This window comes from Phallusia mammillata, chromosome 1 (genome assembly GCF_965637545.1).
Source record: "Phallusia mammillata chromosome 1, kaPhaMamm4.hap1.1, whole genome shotgun sequence".
Lineage (NCBI taxonomy): Eukaryota > Metazoa > Chordata > Ascidiacea > Phlebobranchia > Ascidiidae > Phallusia > Phallusia mammillata.
The window spans coordinates 3,033,544-3,049,755 of record NC_137252.1 but is presented as its reverse complement, the minus strand read 5'-3'; the positions used below and the strand labels follow the sequence as shown (position 1 = coordinate 3,049,755).

Sequence of the window (16,212 nt, the reverse complement as noted above, 5' to 3'; positions counted from 1 at the left end):
CTTATATTCTTTTTAGTGCATTTTTATTTTTCACTTCTAACATTTTGCTATAAATTGTTGTTTCTGGTTCAAATTTGCAATGGTTTCAATACAACAATTTTAATATTTGTTTTTCAGTTACCACAACCAGTGGATCGAAAGTGAAACTTAACTTTCTCGTTATGATGCTCACTTTATATGTTGTGTTCAGCAAGTTGTAACTTTCACTTTCACATACCAGTAAAATAGCTTGTAATTTATATGAACTCGTTATAAATTTCAGAACAAGAAAAACAAAAATTGCTGGAATATAAGTTAATTAAACGTGACTGTTCTTGCATTTGTTTTAGCCTTGCTGGCATTTTATCAATCAGTTCTGTTTAACTCTGTAAAATCCCCTGCTAAAAACGATAAGCAAGCCGACAAATCGTGCAGTGGTTGTTAAGACGGTTATAAGGTTGAAATTGTTTTTCTTGTTCCGAATCGTAAACATTAAATTCGCTGTAAAAGCAGCGATTTTTTATTACTTTTATCATTGCTTTAAGCTACTGCAATTAAAACACAATGCATCGTGTAGTACTGGTCGTTTAATACAAGGTGGTTATAGGCAATAATGCTTTTGTGATTTACGTCACAACGAACGCATTTCAATGTAGCAAATGAGAAACATTAAAAGTGTTTGCTTCGGACGTACCACCTTTTATTTTATATCTTTAAAGTTCAAATTTACGTCAGAACAATAAAATGCAGATAAAAGAAGAATCACGTGGCTTTGTTGCCATGTTACCATTGTTACAAATCCTCGTTAAATTTAATTTTATTTCCTTGTGCTGAACAAGTTTATTAACGCTGACAGCCTAAAAAAGGGAATCGAATGCTTGCTATAAATATCCAATTTGCAGGGGAAAAGACTATTTGGATGTTGCCTGTGGAGTTAGAATTGAGGTTGCGATTTGGATACGGTTAAGGCGTTGGCAAGGCGCTTAACCAGTAATTGAAACAGAAAAAAGTAGAATTCATTGTAGCAAGTTTCAATTATTACAACTTTGCTTAATGAGACACGATTCAGTTTGGGAGCAAAAACAAAAAATAGTAAAAGTGTCGAATAAAATTTTTATTCTCAGATTTAAATTGTTTCTTATTTAGCAACTTCAGGTTAACAATTAAACCTTAGGGTTTACCACAAAGTGAAAGATTTCAAATTGAAACATGAAATACTTTGTGTTGCTAGCATTTGCAGTGCTTTCATTTGACTCGTTTGGTAAGTTAGGTTGAAAAAAATGTTGCTTATTTTCTGACGAATGGTACTTAGAAACAGACGGATACGGACACTTATTCGAAAACGCCGTGGGTTCGAACATTGAAAAAATAAACCATAAAATATTTCACTTAAACCATTTTGTTCGTGGCACCAACCCACTGGTTACGAAACTAGAAAGTTTACAAATCAAAATCTGTAGAGCAACAAAAAATTCAAACCCGACCTGAAATATAATTCTAACTCAACGGAGTAGAAGCAGTTTTTACCACTTTAAACTACTATAAAAGTAAAACTGTGCAATTTTTATTCATAAATAGAAGTAAAACTGTGAATAGTTAAGTCAGTTTGAATCTGGTTTAATTTATTGTTTCCTACCACCATTTTATTTTAAAGTAGCACAGTTGTATTATTATTTTTACGATTAAATTTTCCAAAATATTATTCCTAATATAAATGCAGAAAAAATCTACGTTGCTTTAAAAGTGCTGATACTAATAAACTATCACATTCTATTTCAGCATCGGGTATCAAATGTTTCGAATGCCATTTTTCTGAGCCCCATATACCAGGAATTACCGACTATACTTGTGAGGGGCCAAACCCAAATGCCACACTACATCTAGTGGACTGTGCTCCTAATTTTAATTCCTGTTTGACGATTGTAAACTGGATCACAGGTGAGTGCCAGGTTGTTTATATCTAAAGCTGATTGCCTCTTCGTACAACATGGAGCATATGGTTTAGTGATTTCCAAGAGTTCGGTCACGTAGCGCCTAGTAGTACAGGTTTAATTAACATCCATCCACAAAACGTGCCCTTCACATTTAGCGCTTTGTAACACCTTTACGGAGCACACAATTAGTACAGATTATATTAAAGCGGATTTTTTCTTGTTGTTTAGGAATGCTGGTGCTATTTTAATTGCATTAAGGAAAATCTGCACTTGTGTTTTCAGGCTCCACGTCATGGTCAATTGCAAGGCAATGCTGGGGTGACCCAAACTCTGAACGTTGTGAACACATACCGGGGGTTACCAAGTGCTATTATGTCTGTGACACAGGTACGAAAAATACTCACACTTTAAAACCAGTGTGGCCATCTGATCTAAGCATAGTTGAAAAGCGGGGTTTGAGTTTAACTCTAGTAGCTCTGTAGATTAACAAACATAAATTGTGTAAGTGTTTTCTTTTTTATGTGTGGCAGCCAAAGTACCTTGACTCACTTAAGTATTTGAACAAAAAAGGAGTCGAACGACTCCATGGAAAAACCTTTTTATTTCTTTACACAACGATTTCAAGCGTAGCTCTGTGTTTCAAAGGACTAGGTGCATCTCTGTCTCTCTGACCATCGTGTTTTATCTTTAAGCCTATACTTAGTTTACTGCAAAAAGTCCACTGCAGTAAAAAGATTTACTGTAATTTAAAAACACCCTGGTGTTAACAAAGAGCCGAGGATATTGCACCATCTGTAAAGTTTGAGCGTTATTGTTGAAAAGAAAAGTGTTTGAAAAGCAGCCGTTTGTGTAATCATTAATTTAACCAATCGTAAAACCAATATTATCAAACTTTAGGTTACTTTCACTTTGGTTGTCACGAAAAGTTATAAACATAAAAGTTTGCTGTCTTTGCACTGTTGGTAATAAACGAGTCTAGTTAATTCCGCTTTAAAGACCCCAAGATTTTATTAAGTAAAAATTCAAAAACACTCACGTGAATTCAGCTCGTAATAGCGAATGGCTTATTTGCGGAATGGCTTACACAGGCAATGATCAAGAAGGAGCGTTTGAAAAAAAAAACGAACAGGGTTGAAACTAATTTAAAAGCCTGAAAGTATTGTAACCTGCATCTAGTTAGGGTCAAACTGTGTGGGTTAAAACTTTATTGTGTTTTTCTTTGTTTTCTAGACGGTTGCAACACAAGCAACGGAGCAGGTAACTTGTTAAAGTGGTTGTAGCAGTTTTTCAAGAATGTTTTGTTCCCAAATCCAAATACATAAAGTTTAAGAATATGGTATGTAACGGTTTCAATGTTTGTTTTCCAGAAAATCCCCCAAGCTCAGCACCAGGTAAACTTCATTTTTTAAATTCTACGATTCTTTATTTAATAGCTTGTTGTTTTGGCAAGGACGGTGAAAACTTTTTATAATTGTTAAACATTTGCTAGTTAACACAACCAACGTCTCAGGATAACTTGCTATAGTTTTCCTATGAGGAAAAATAATTGCAATCGTCATATGTTTCTGGCCAAATATCCAGACGTTTGCCTCGCTTCGGTTTTAAATGTTTGAAACCACAACCATTTTAGTAAGCATAACCACAACCATTTTAGTAAGCATAACCACAACCATTTTAGTAAGCATAACCACAACCATTTTAGTAAGCATAACCACAACCATTTTAGTAAGCATAACCACAACCATTTTAGAAACCACAACCAGCGGATCAAGCAAAGCAAACCTCAACTTTCTAGTCATGATGCTCACTCTGGTTGCTGGATTCTTCTTCAGCAAGTTTTGATTTTCCACGATGACTCCTCTTGTCAAAGTTTAGCTTTAAATTCACTTGTATAATTTTGCGAAAGTTTTTACGATGTGTTGATCCCATAACGACATATTTGTGTTAATTAAGTTTAACGAGGAACATTGGCAAGGTAGGAGATTAGTGGGGCATGCTTTGACATGCCAATGTTCAGCTACGGGGCTGCAATTGTGTCGTTAAACTTAGTTTTATTTTCTCGTTGGATCAGTTTATTGTTGTTGGCATTGCCGGAAAAAGGGACAATAAAATGATGATAACTCGAACTTAGTGTAAGGACGGTAAGGAAATGTTATTTCGTTGCCAGGGGAGTTAAATTTTAAATTTGTTTTTGCAAATCGTTAGCATTTTGCAACCATAAAACGCAGAAAAAATAAATAAATTTAAAAACTCAATTGATCAAATGGTTGCTTCGCAATACTTTGTTTGCACCAGTCGGTTTTGCTGGAAAAAAATTAAACTAAAAAAATTAAAAACATTTAGCGTCAAATTAAGTTTTGGTTTACACGGATAAAAACATGTAGTTCCAAAATTTCTTTTCATAGTTTGACAGCGGCTTTACAAATATGTTTAAAATTAAAACGGCACAACCAAACCTAATGTAAATGACTTGATTTCATAACTATCAGTTTTAAAAACATGAAAATAAGGAAAATGTGCTGAAATATTTTAGCTTTGCTGGGATTTCATCAATCTGTTCTGTTTTCTGCTGTCAGATAAATTCTATAAAATACCCTGTTAAAAAGTTTACCGATTTGACAAGGTTACGACCTTGAATTGGTTTAAAGTAGGTTTCTTAACCCCAATCGTAAACGTTAAAATAGCTTTAAAAGACACCACTTTTTATTTCCACCACTTTTTATTCCTATCATTGCTTGTGCACCTGAAATTAAAACACAATACATCGTGTAGTACTGGTCGTTTAATACAAGGTGGTTTTAGGCAGATGCTGTAAAACAAAGTATCTTTTGTGATTTACGTCACAACGATCAGAATTTAATGTACTCGTAGTAAGGACAATAAACATTTTAAAGTGTTTATTTTGGGCGTGGCAAGAGTTCACCTGTCAAAATGTGTCAAAAAGGAAAAATGTCAAAATTTCTTTCCTTTTTGCCAGCCATCTAATAACACCGATCGTAAAAAGATGAGGGATTAAAATACCTTATTTCCGGTTTGCTGCTTTCCGTCAAACAACTTAAATCATTTAGTTTAAACACAATCCAAGTTTATTGATCCTGGTAACATAAATTTAATTTCCCATAAATGGGAGCGAATCAGGGTAGTAAACATCCAATTTCCCCTTTTTCCAAATCAACGAAAATTAAATTATCTAGTTAAACACAATCGCAATGCTACAATAAATTTTCTGACACCTAAAAATGCATTTAACTTGTACAAAAGTGAAAAAGTAAAAAAAAAACTGTCACAATTAGGCCTCAAAAGAGTTTTATGACAATGTATGATAGTCACTGGCCACACCCATGAAACTCCCCTTTGGCGTATAGGTTATTCAGTGCCTCTAGTGTGTGAAAATATATTACTAAGTGTTTGTTTGTTTACTGAATTTAGCACCTGGTACAAAAAATTACTATTTTATTGATCTTTTAAATTTTGTCTTTGATAAAATATTGCATTTCAACTTTTAATTTTGACTATGTACAGATTTGCACAAACATCATAATGGCTCAACTTGTGCACATGAAAAAGGGGTTGACATGTAATTGTCAGTTGCGTTTTGTAAATATCTGTGCTATAGGTTACGGAACGAGACACAAAAAACTACATTACGTTACCGTTTAACTAATACAAATACGTCGAAATTATCGAATCGACATATCACAAAAACTTTCGTAAAATCAGATTCAGCTAATTTTTTGTAAGAGGAGTCATAGTGGAAAATCAAAATTTGCTGAATAAGAATCCAGCAACCAGAGTGAGCATCATGACGACAAAGTTGAGGTTTGCTTTGCTTGATCCGCTTGTTGTGGTATCTAAAATGGTTGTGTATAGTGAAATGGTTGTGATTGAGGTTACCGAAAAAAACAATCAACTTGCAGGAGAGAAAACATTTGGATCTATAGTCAATATCGATGATCAGAATTATTTCCCTTATCGGAACTATAGAACACTGCTTTTACAGTTAACCTGGCACGTTAACTAATAGCAAATGTTAAAAAAACATTCTACCCTTATGACAAAACAACAAGCTATCAAATAAAGAACCGTAGAATAAAAAAAAACGAGCTTTACCTGGTGCTAAGGTTGGGGGATTTGCTGAAACACAAAGAATAAAACCGTTACATAAAATATTCTTACAGTTATGCACTTGGAAATAAAACATTCTCGAAGAACTGTTAAAACACTATCACCATTTACCTGCTCCGTTGCTTGTGTTGCAGCCGTCTAGAAAACAATAAAACCACCATGAAGTTTTAGCACAGGGTTTCTAACTCACATAGTTTGACCCTAACTATAGTTGCAGGTTACAGTATTTTGGGGCTTTTAAATTAGTTTTATTCCTTATCGTTCAATTACAAATGTTGCGTCAAAGCTGGAAATTCTTGACGATTTATTAGCCATTCCGCAAATAAGTCATTTGCTATTACGAGTTTTAATCACGTGTGTGTTTGAATCTCTGCATTAAAAAGTCTTGGGGCCATAAAAGCAGAATTACCTATAAAAGCAGTGGAGTTTGGATAAAGATTGGAAGTAATTTGACCTTGTCGGATATTGAAAAGAAGGTCACTCCTTTATCACCAACAAGGCAAAGACATTAAACTTTTATGTTTAAATTGCAAAAGTCCAAATAAAAGTCGTGTTGCACAATTGTTTCGTAACAACCAAGGTGAAAGTAACCAAAACTTCAGCTAATTTAGGTTTTACGATAAGTTCAATTAAAGGTTACACAAACGGTTCAAACACTTTCCTTTTAAATGAAAACACTAAAAGTTCACGGAGGGTGCAACGTCCTGGCGGGTTCTTTGTTACCTCAAGGGTGTGTTCTAATTATCCCTTTTTATTGCCAGGATATTTGCAGTAATAAAAACAAAGTAGGCTTTAAGTTGAAGCATGAGAGTCAGAGAGAGATGCACCTAACCGTTCAAAACACAGAGCTAGGCTTAGAATCGCTGCGTTAAGGAATAAAAGGTTTTTGCATGGCGTCGTTCAATTCTTTTTATCCAAATCATTTAAATTATACATATTAATCTATAGATTTACTGGAATTGAACTAAACCTCGTTTTTCAAAAATGATGAGACCAGGTAACTACAAGCACACTGCCCTTGATTTTTAAGTACAACAAATAAAAAGTGTAGGTTGTTTTTGCATGGCGTCGTTTAACTCTATTTTGTCAAAATCATTTAAATTATGCATATTCATCTAAAGATTTCCTACAATTGACCTAAACCTCGCTTTTCAAAAATGATTAAACCTGGTAACTACAAGCACAGTGTCCTTAATTTTTCAATCACAACCAATAAAAACGTGTACGTCAATGGTAAATGTAGGTTGTTTTCTCCTACCTGAGTTGCAGACATAATAGCACACGGTTGCCCCTGATATTTGGTCACATCGTTCAGCTTGTCCGTCTCCTCCACATGCCCTTGATACTGACCATGTCGTTACGCCTAAAACATAAGTACAGATTTTCGTTAATATAGTTAAAACAGCAACAGCATTCCTAAAGAATAAGAAGAAAATATTTCCGCTAGAATTTAGCTTGTATTTTGGGTTGTGATAAATAACTTTAGTTGAATTGATTTCGCATGGCACACGAAATCGCAGCAGCACAATTGTGCAAAAGTGTTAAGTCAGGAACAACTGTGTTTTATGCGCGAAAATGTGAAGAGGGTGGATGTGAATCGAACCTTTGCTGTCAGGCGCTACGTGGCGGAACACATTGAACTCACATAAACCATATGTTCCATGTTGTAAAAACACGCAATAATCTTTGGTTTTGTATGTTATAACATGCTCGTAAAAGAACTGTCACGTACCTGTGACCCAGCCCACAATCGTCAAACAGTAATTAACATTAGCACCACAGTCCACTAGATGTGTGGCATTTGGGTTTGGTCCCTCGCAAGTATAGTCGGTAACTTCTGGTACATGCGGTTCAGAAAAGTGGCATTCGTAACATTCGATACCCGATGCTGGAAAACAAAGTTATCATTGGTTATTAGTATCAGCACATTCAACGCAACGTAGACTTTTTCTGCATTTAGATTAAGAGTAATACCCAGGAATTATAATAGGGAGACAAAAATCATATTAGTAATATAACTGTGCTACTTCAATGTAAAATAGTGGAAGGAAAATGTATATTTATCCTGGCCCACCGTTGCTGCACCACCATTCTCTACACTTATATTTTTGCAATAAAAAGCCCTATTTGGTTTTCAAAATATTTAACATGATTTTAACACCTTGTCAGTGTGTTGTATATCGGGCCAGGTTTATTTTTAAAGTTTGATAAAAACAGACTCGATTCGGGCCTGGCTTTACACCTACCCATATTGGTGTCAATATTTATTTTGGTCTTTTCAGTTTCGTTTTTTTAAGAACATATTTTCGGACCGTTTAGGGTCCAACTTTGGCCCCATTGTAACTCTGCCAGGAGTATTAGTAAAATGTTACGTACTGGGGCAAATATGTTTACCGTAATTGGATCAGATTTCTCTAATTGAGGTCATGACTTTTGTAAAAATACTGCCGAATGATTTAAATTTATTTTTTGTTACTGCTTTTGTAGCTATGTTAACTTGTTCGGCTTAAGATTTTATATTCATACAGTACAGCTTAAAACCTGTTGGTCTGAACAGTCTATAACGCAACTACACAAAAACGAATCGGTTTTTTTTATTTGTAAATTTTTCAATTTCGAAACCAGTGGGTTGGTGCCACAAAAAAAATCCTTTCAGGTAAAATATTTTGCTGGTTTGTTTTTTACGATGTTCGAACCCAGGACGTTTCCGAATACCAAGTTTTCGAACTTCGTCTGTTTTTGGGTCAAAAAAATAAGCAACATTTTTATTCAACCTAACTTACCTAACGAGTCAAATGAAAGCACTGCAAATGCCAGCAACACAAGGTATTTCATGTTTTAATTTAAAATCTTGCGCTTTCTGGTAAAACCTAATGTTTATTTGTTAACCTGTAGTTGTTAGATAATAAACATTTTAAATATGAGAATAACAATTTTATACGATACTTTTACTAATTTTTGTTTTTGCGCCCGAACCGAATGGTGCAAACTAATTAAACAAAGCTTTTATTAATTGAAAATTTGCAGCCAATGATTGTACTTCGTTCTGTTTTAGTTACTTGTTAAGCGTCTTCCTAATACTTTAACCTTATTCAAACAGCAACCTTAATTCTAACTCCACAGGCAACATCCAAATAATCTTTTTTCCCTGCGAATCGGATATTTATAGCAAACATTTGATTCCCTTTTTTCCAAAGATGTCAACTTCAATAAACGTGTTCAGCACAATCTAATTTGTTATCAATGTTGTAAATCGTCGTTAAATTTAATTTTATTCCATTGTGCTGAACACGTTTATTGACGTTGACATCTTCGGAAAAAAGGGAAATCGAATGCTTGCTATAAATATCCAATTGGCAGGAAAAAGTTTATTTGGATGTTGCCTGTAGAGTTGGAACTAGGGTCGCGATTTGGATACGGTTAAGGTGTTAGCAAGACGCTTGACCAGCATCAAGTCAAGTCAAATTTGTATTTGCATTGTCACTGTATCCAATTGTCATTGATGACCATTTGCGCGAAAACAGCAAGGACACCGAAAAGCAAAACAATGGTTATCGAGTGTCGCGTTATTTGAATCTAAAACAGAACAAAGTAGAATCCATGGTAGCAAAGTTTTATTTGATAAAATTTTTGCTTTAGTTAAGAAAAATCTTTGGAAGCAATTTTAATCCTCTAATTTTAATTGTTGCTTTGAATTGTTTTTGTTTTTTTCTAACAACTGCAGGTTAACAATTAAACATTAGGTTTTGCCACAAAGCGCAAGATTTTAAGTTAAAACATGAAATACCTTCTGTTGCTGGCATTTGCAGTGCTTTCATTTGGCTCGTTAGGTAGGTGAAATAAAGCTTGACTCATGCATAGACAAAATTGGAAACTTGGTGTTCGAAAACTTCCTGGGTTCGAACCTCGTGAAAAACAAACCAAAAAAATATTTCACCTGAAACGATTTTTTTTCGTGGCACTAACCCACCAATTTTGAAACTAGAAAGTTTACAAATCAAAATCCCGATATGTTTTGTTTTTGTATGGGCGTGAGTTGTGCAATAAAATTTAGGTTTGCAGAGCAACAAAAAAACTGAACCCAACCTGAAATACAACTCTATTTTAACCAGAATATAGGCAATTTTACAGTGCATTACGTTTAAAAAAAGTAAAACTGTTGCAGATACAAGTAAAACTGTGGATGGTGAAGTAACAACAGTTTAAATCTGGTTTAATTTATTGTTTCCTACCACCATTTTTTAAATGTACATTGCGTTAAATGTGCTGATACTAATAAAATATCACATTTTTTTCAGCATCGGGTATCCAATGTTACGACTGCCACTTTTCTGAGCCCCATATACCAGGTCTCACCGACTACAGCTGTGAGGGGCCTAACCCAAATGCCACACTGCATCTAGTGGACTGTGGTGCTAATTCCAATTACTGTTTGACGGTTGTGGGATGGATCACAGGTAAGTGCTAGGTTGTTTACTAGCATAGATAAACTGTTGCTGCCAGGCATAACGTAGTAACAAATTTGTAGCTCTTCCGGCAGTTTTTATTGTAAACGTGTCGATGTCATACGAGCCTCTTTCATCACAGTAATAAGCATGTTGTAACAACCTAAAGCTGATTGCGTCTTTTTACAGCATGGAGCATATGGTTCATGTGACCTCCATGAGTTCAGTCACGTAGCGCCTGGCAGTAAAGGTTGAATTGACATCCATCCACCAAACGTGCCCTTCACAGTTTCGCGCTTTATAACACCTTTACGTGGCACAGTTGTTTTCGGATTGATTAAGATTTTAACGCAATTACCCAGCTATGGTTTCTTGTGCCGAGTGAAATCAACTGAACTTATCTCATGTTATCTAGACAACCCTTATCCCTTTTATTTGTACAGCGTTATTTAAGCATTATTTAAATTGGCCTTCTTGTTTATTTGGAATGTTGTTGCTGTTTTGACTGCATTAAGGAAAAGCTGTACTTATGGTTTAGGTACCACGTCATGGGAAGTTATAAGGAAATGCGGGGCAGACCCACAAACTGAACATTGTGACCACATACCGGGTGCAACCGTGTGCTATTATGTCTGCGACGCAGGTAGGAGAAAACTAAGTATTTAGACAAAAATAAGTGGAGCGACGGAATGCAAAATACATTCTTATTTCTTGTAACTCTAATTACTTAGTCAACAGGTAAATTCATAGGTAAGTGTGCTTGTTGTAACGTAGCAATTTCAAGCGTAGCTCAGAGTTTGAAACGGATAGGTGCGTCTCTCTCTCTCTCTCTCTCTCTGTCGTGTTTTATCATTAGGCCTACAATGCTTTTATTACTGGAAAAATCCTGGCTATACAAAGAGATAATTAAACGATGCCTTTGTGGTGACAAAGAGACCCCCAAGACGTTGAACCTTCCGTGAACTTATTATCGTTGAAAAAGAAAGTGTTTGAACCGTTTGTGTAACCTTTAATTGAACTTATCGTAAAAACTAAATTAGCTAAAGTTTAGGTTACTTCCACGTTGGTTGTTACGAAACATCTGCTCAACAAGACTTTTAATTTGGACTTTTGCAATTTAAGGACAAAAGTTATAAACATAAAAGTTTAATGTCTTTGCATTGTTGGTAATAAACGGGTGACATTCTTTTCAATATCCGGCAAGGTCAAATTACTTCCATCTTTATTCAAACTCCACATCTTTTATAGCTAATTCTAACTTTTAAGACCCCGAGACATTTGTAAGCTTTAAAATTGCAAATACACACGTGATTTCAACTCATAATAGCAAATGACTTATTTGCGGAATGGCTAATAAACGCAATAGTCTTCACAACAAGAATTACAAGAATTTACAGCTTTGACTCTACGTAATAAAACGAACATGATTAGAACTAATTTAAATGCTCCAAAATACTGTAATCTGCATCTAGTTAGGGTCAAACGTTGTGGCTTTCAAAACTTCTGACAAAATTTTATTATTTATTTTTGTTTTTCAGACGGTTGCAACACAAGTAACGGAGCAGGTAACTTGTTATGGTGATTTTAACAGTTCTTCAATTTTTTTTTCTACTACATAGGTCAAGAGTTTGTTAAGTAACGGTTTTAATGTTTGTTTTACAGAAAATCCCCCAACTTTAGCACCAGGTAAATTTGTTTTTTATTTTTTATTTGTTTACTCGATCGATTGCTTTTTTAGGAAGGCGGTAAAAAGTTTTACGATTATTAAACATTTGCTTAGTTAACACAACCAACTTACCAGGTTAACTGTAATAGCGCTGCTATAGTTCCGATAAGGAAAATAACTCCAATCGTCAATTGTTTCTGGCCAAACGTTCGCCCCGCTTCGGTTTTAAATGATTTTAGTAACCACAACCGCTTTAGTAACAAAACCCATATTAGTAACCGCCATCATTCTAGCAACTACAACTATATTAGTAACCACATCCATTTCACTAACCTTAACGTTTTTATTAACCACAACCATATTAGTAACCATAACTACAACAATTTTACTAATCACAACATTTTTACCAACCAAAACATTTTTACTTAACCACAACCATTTTAGTAACCACAACCAGCGGATCAAGCAAAGCAAACCTCAACCTTCTAGTCACGATGCTCACTCTGGTTGCTGGATTCTTCTTCAGCAAATTCTGATTTTCCACTATGTCTCCTCATGTAGAAATTTAGCTTCAAATTATAATTTTGGAAAAGTTTTTGTGATGTGTTGTTTCGATAATTTTGACGTATTTGTGTTGGTTAAGCGGATTTTGTGTCTCATTTCATAACCTATAGCACAGATAATTAAGAAAACAACAAAATTACATGTTAACCCCCTTTATTGTGTACAAGCTGAACCATGATGATGTTTGTGCAACTCTGTGCATAGTCAAGAATTACTAGTTTAAATGCAATATTTTATCAAAAACAAAATTGAAGACCTCAATGAAATAGTGATTTTCGTACCAGGTGCTAAAGTCGGTAAACAAACAAACAGTTAATAATATCTTTCTTGTTATTTATACACTAGAGGCGCTGAAGTAACAATACTTCAAGGGGATATTTTATGGGGGTGGCCAGTGACTTAATATCATGTCTTTTTGTGTCATTAAACTCCTTAAGGCCTAGTTGTGACAGTTATCATTTAATTTCTACACTTCTGTGCTAGTTAAAAGCATTTTTAGCAGGCAGAAAATATATTGTAGCATTGCCATTGTGTTTGACTCCAAATCGCTGTAAAGCTCCCATTTATGGGGAAATAAAATTATTTTACAAGGGGTAATAAACTTCCAAAAATACCGTCCTGATTTAGCTTGTGGTATGGCGATTGTGTGATTAAAGTTGTTTGACAGGGAACAGCAAAACGGGAAATGGTTGTTTTAACCCTCTTTAAACTTCTTATTGGGTGGGAATAAAACTTTTTTTCAAACCGTAATTTGCAGTTAGGGGAAGTGTTGGCTAAATGGAAAGCAATTTTGACAGTTTTGTGCCCCAGCAAGAAAGAATGTTTTGTTATACAGCGTGTGCGATTTTCGCGTTTTATCTCGCTGAGAAAACTGAAAAAAAACTGAAGTAAAACACTTAGCCGGACACTCACCATTGCACAATTACCGTTTAGTTTTTGAGGCCTTTGCCATATTTTGCAAGAGTTGCCCTTTTAGTTTCCGGGTATCTGATGTCATAAATGTCAGATTTATTGTTCATCAATCCAATAACGTAAAAGTAAATTTAAATGACCTTCCAAAACATATGATACATAAACCTGTAGTCAAGGAGCACCTGTTACCCTTGGTCTAAAGTAGCATATGTTACGGAATTATCTTTGAAACCTCCAAGTATGAAGAAAAGTTTGTTTATCGAATGCTGCCCACTGATTAAGGTTGTGGGGCCCGCAGGGACGCTTGGATTTCAAATGAATTGGCAAACCAGTCCAATTTATGTTATATTTTTAGCAGATTGATACATCCGGTGCTATTTTTCTGGGACCTGAAAATAATGGGGCTAGGATAAAATGCGAATTTTAGTTGTTAACTCAATATAGGCATATTTGATATTTAACAAAGTAACATCACCTCGTGTTATATAATAATGCGGCCCGCGATCTAACGTTACATAACGGTATACATGGTGCGACCCGCGGTCTAATCATAGTAAATGTATTTGGCCCCAAGTGATAAAAGTTTAACACCACCGAATTAGTTTAATAAAAACGGAGATCTTGAAAATAAATGTAAAAACAAATTATACAAGAAAACATAGCATAACAAACCAGCGTAATGAAATTATAGGACATATATAGCAGAACATAAGAATGATAAAAGTTGCATGCAAGTGCCAAATCCGGGTAAAGACAAAGGTAAGAAATTAATTGTGAATAAATTAACAAACACATACCGGGAACAATTGTTCACGTTACGCGTGCACTAACAGTGGGTAGGTGCCGACCGAATTTTTCTGTGTATTTACATAAAACAACACCTTAAATTGGCTGATTAGCCTTGGACACAAAACCTTTAGTGCAGCTTGTAAAAAGAATTAAATTGTACAGGCTAGTCAAGCCACTTTACACCACTTTGTTGGGAGTAACGTACTGAGACTTCATGTCTCACCTGCGTTCATTGCCAACGGCAAACCCATTCAGACTCACCTTCCCATATATTGTGTTCGTCATGGCATGCTCAAATCAATGCTAATTTATACCTTATTGGATATTGTTGAAACTCAGCGCAGAAAGTATTTGTTTCACGCCCATTGCGTTGCATTCAAGTCCATTCACCTTTTTTTCCCAAGCAACTGTTCTACAGATGTTGATGTTATTTTGTGCGAAACTAAGTAGTAGCTGTACCTTAGTAACAAGTCATGTATGTTAGGCGTTTATTACAGGGGACTTTCTTGATATTTTTGCAGAAGGTTATGAATATGTATTTGTCCAAAAAAAGATAATTTTCGGGGGTTTATCAGGCAAAGCTTTGTGCAAATAAAAGTTTAAAAACAGATTACATGTTCATCAGTGTCAAGTGATCTCTACTACATAAGAGTGTGGTCAAATCAATGTGTTCTCCTGACGAAAATAATTCGCGTTTGGTAAAATTTGCAACTGCACACTTTTTAAAGTACTGTATTTGCAGGTTTACTGTCTAAATTAAAACATGAAAAACTTAATTGTGTCAGCTTTTGCAGTTCTTGCATTTGGCTCATTCGGTAAGTGGTGTAACTGTAAACCACACTAACATCATTTTTTCATGCTCACAAGTGCATTTTGGTAATTTCAAACTTTTAACTGCATGTTTTTGCCAGCCATTGTTTAATCAAGTTATGTTTTATGAAAGAAAGGATAACCATACGATAGTACTAAAACATTTCCCAAGTCAGAAGTAGCTGGGCAACGTTAAAACGTTATGAAGGGCACACATATTAAAAGGTTGCTAACTCGCTGCAACTACTGATAACCCAAATTATTAAAGATAAAGATATAACGGAAAAAAATTACAGCTTCAGGTATCAGATGTTACGATTGCTTATACTCTCCCACCCCTTATCCGGATTCGGTTGAATCATGCAAAGGACCAAAGCCAGCTGCAAGTCATCGTCAAGATTGTGCCACTTCAGTCACCCACTGTCTCACCACTGTCAGCAAAACAACTGGTACGTAAAACAAGTTTCTCATTTTACAAACAATTCACAGAAATCGTACAAAATCTAAGATGCCAAAAACACAAGATACCAGAATGTGGTATTTTATCATAAATTCATATGAATGGATGACTAAATGTGCTCAAAAATTTAACTCAATAAGCATACGGTTCATTGTACTCTTTATTCACGAAGCAACGAGCTGGAAGATTCTTTTTTTTAATGGAACCAATAAACACAATGTTGTATTAATCTCGGAAAACAACCTAGAATTTAGGAATCAACCTTCTTTACTTAAGAACAAAGAACAAACTATTCGTTTCAAACTTAAATGAAGTATTCAGTATACTTGAATCTGTCTCCGTTTTGGTAGTGAAGTTTTTTCAAAAAACATAAACATCGGTTTTTCCAACATAATATCATCATTAGTTCTAAACAAGAATAAAATGTAGTAAGTAGCAACACACGTTTTTTCAAGTTTTTGTTTCGGGCATATAAAACCACGTGATGCACACTTTTTTGCAATTAAAGTCGTTTGCACAATGCGCACG

General features: G+C 34.9%; 1 protein-coding gene across 1 annotated transcript; it reads left to right on the top strand.

The window, feature by feature from the left end:
- The first annotated feature begins 9,803 nt into the window (after positions 1-9,803).
- LOC145209109 (uncharacterized) lies at positions 9,804-13,183 on the top strand. Its single transcript, XM_080079356.1, has 6 exons — positions 9,804-9,868; positions 10,337-10,495; positions 11,022-11,126; positions 12,022-12,048; positions 12,146-12,169; positions 12,594-13,183. Exons 1-6 carry the CDS (start codon positions 9,817-9,819, stop codon positions 12,683-12,685), a joined length of 459 nt encoding a protein of 152 aa, XP_079935482.1. The 5' UTR covers positions 9,804-9,816; the 3' UTR covers positions 12,686-13,183.
- The last annotated feature ends 3,029 nt before the right edge of the window (positions 13,184-16,212 follow it).

Excerpts from the sequence above, each read along its gene's own strand:
- LOC145209109 (XM_080079356.1), top strand. The coding sequence starts at position 9,817 with ATGAAATACCTTCTGTTGCTGGCATTTGCAGTGCTTTCATTTGGCTCG. Across the intron at positions 9,869-10,336 it reads GCTTTCATTTGGCTCGTTAG|CATCGGGTATCCAATGTTAC; the intron begins GTAGGTGAAATA and ends CATTTTTTTCAG. Across the intron at positions 12,049-12,145 it reads CAACACAAGTAACGGAGCAG|AAAATCCCCCAACTTTAGCA; the intron begins GTAACTTGTTAT and ends TTTGTTTTACAG.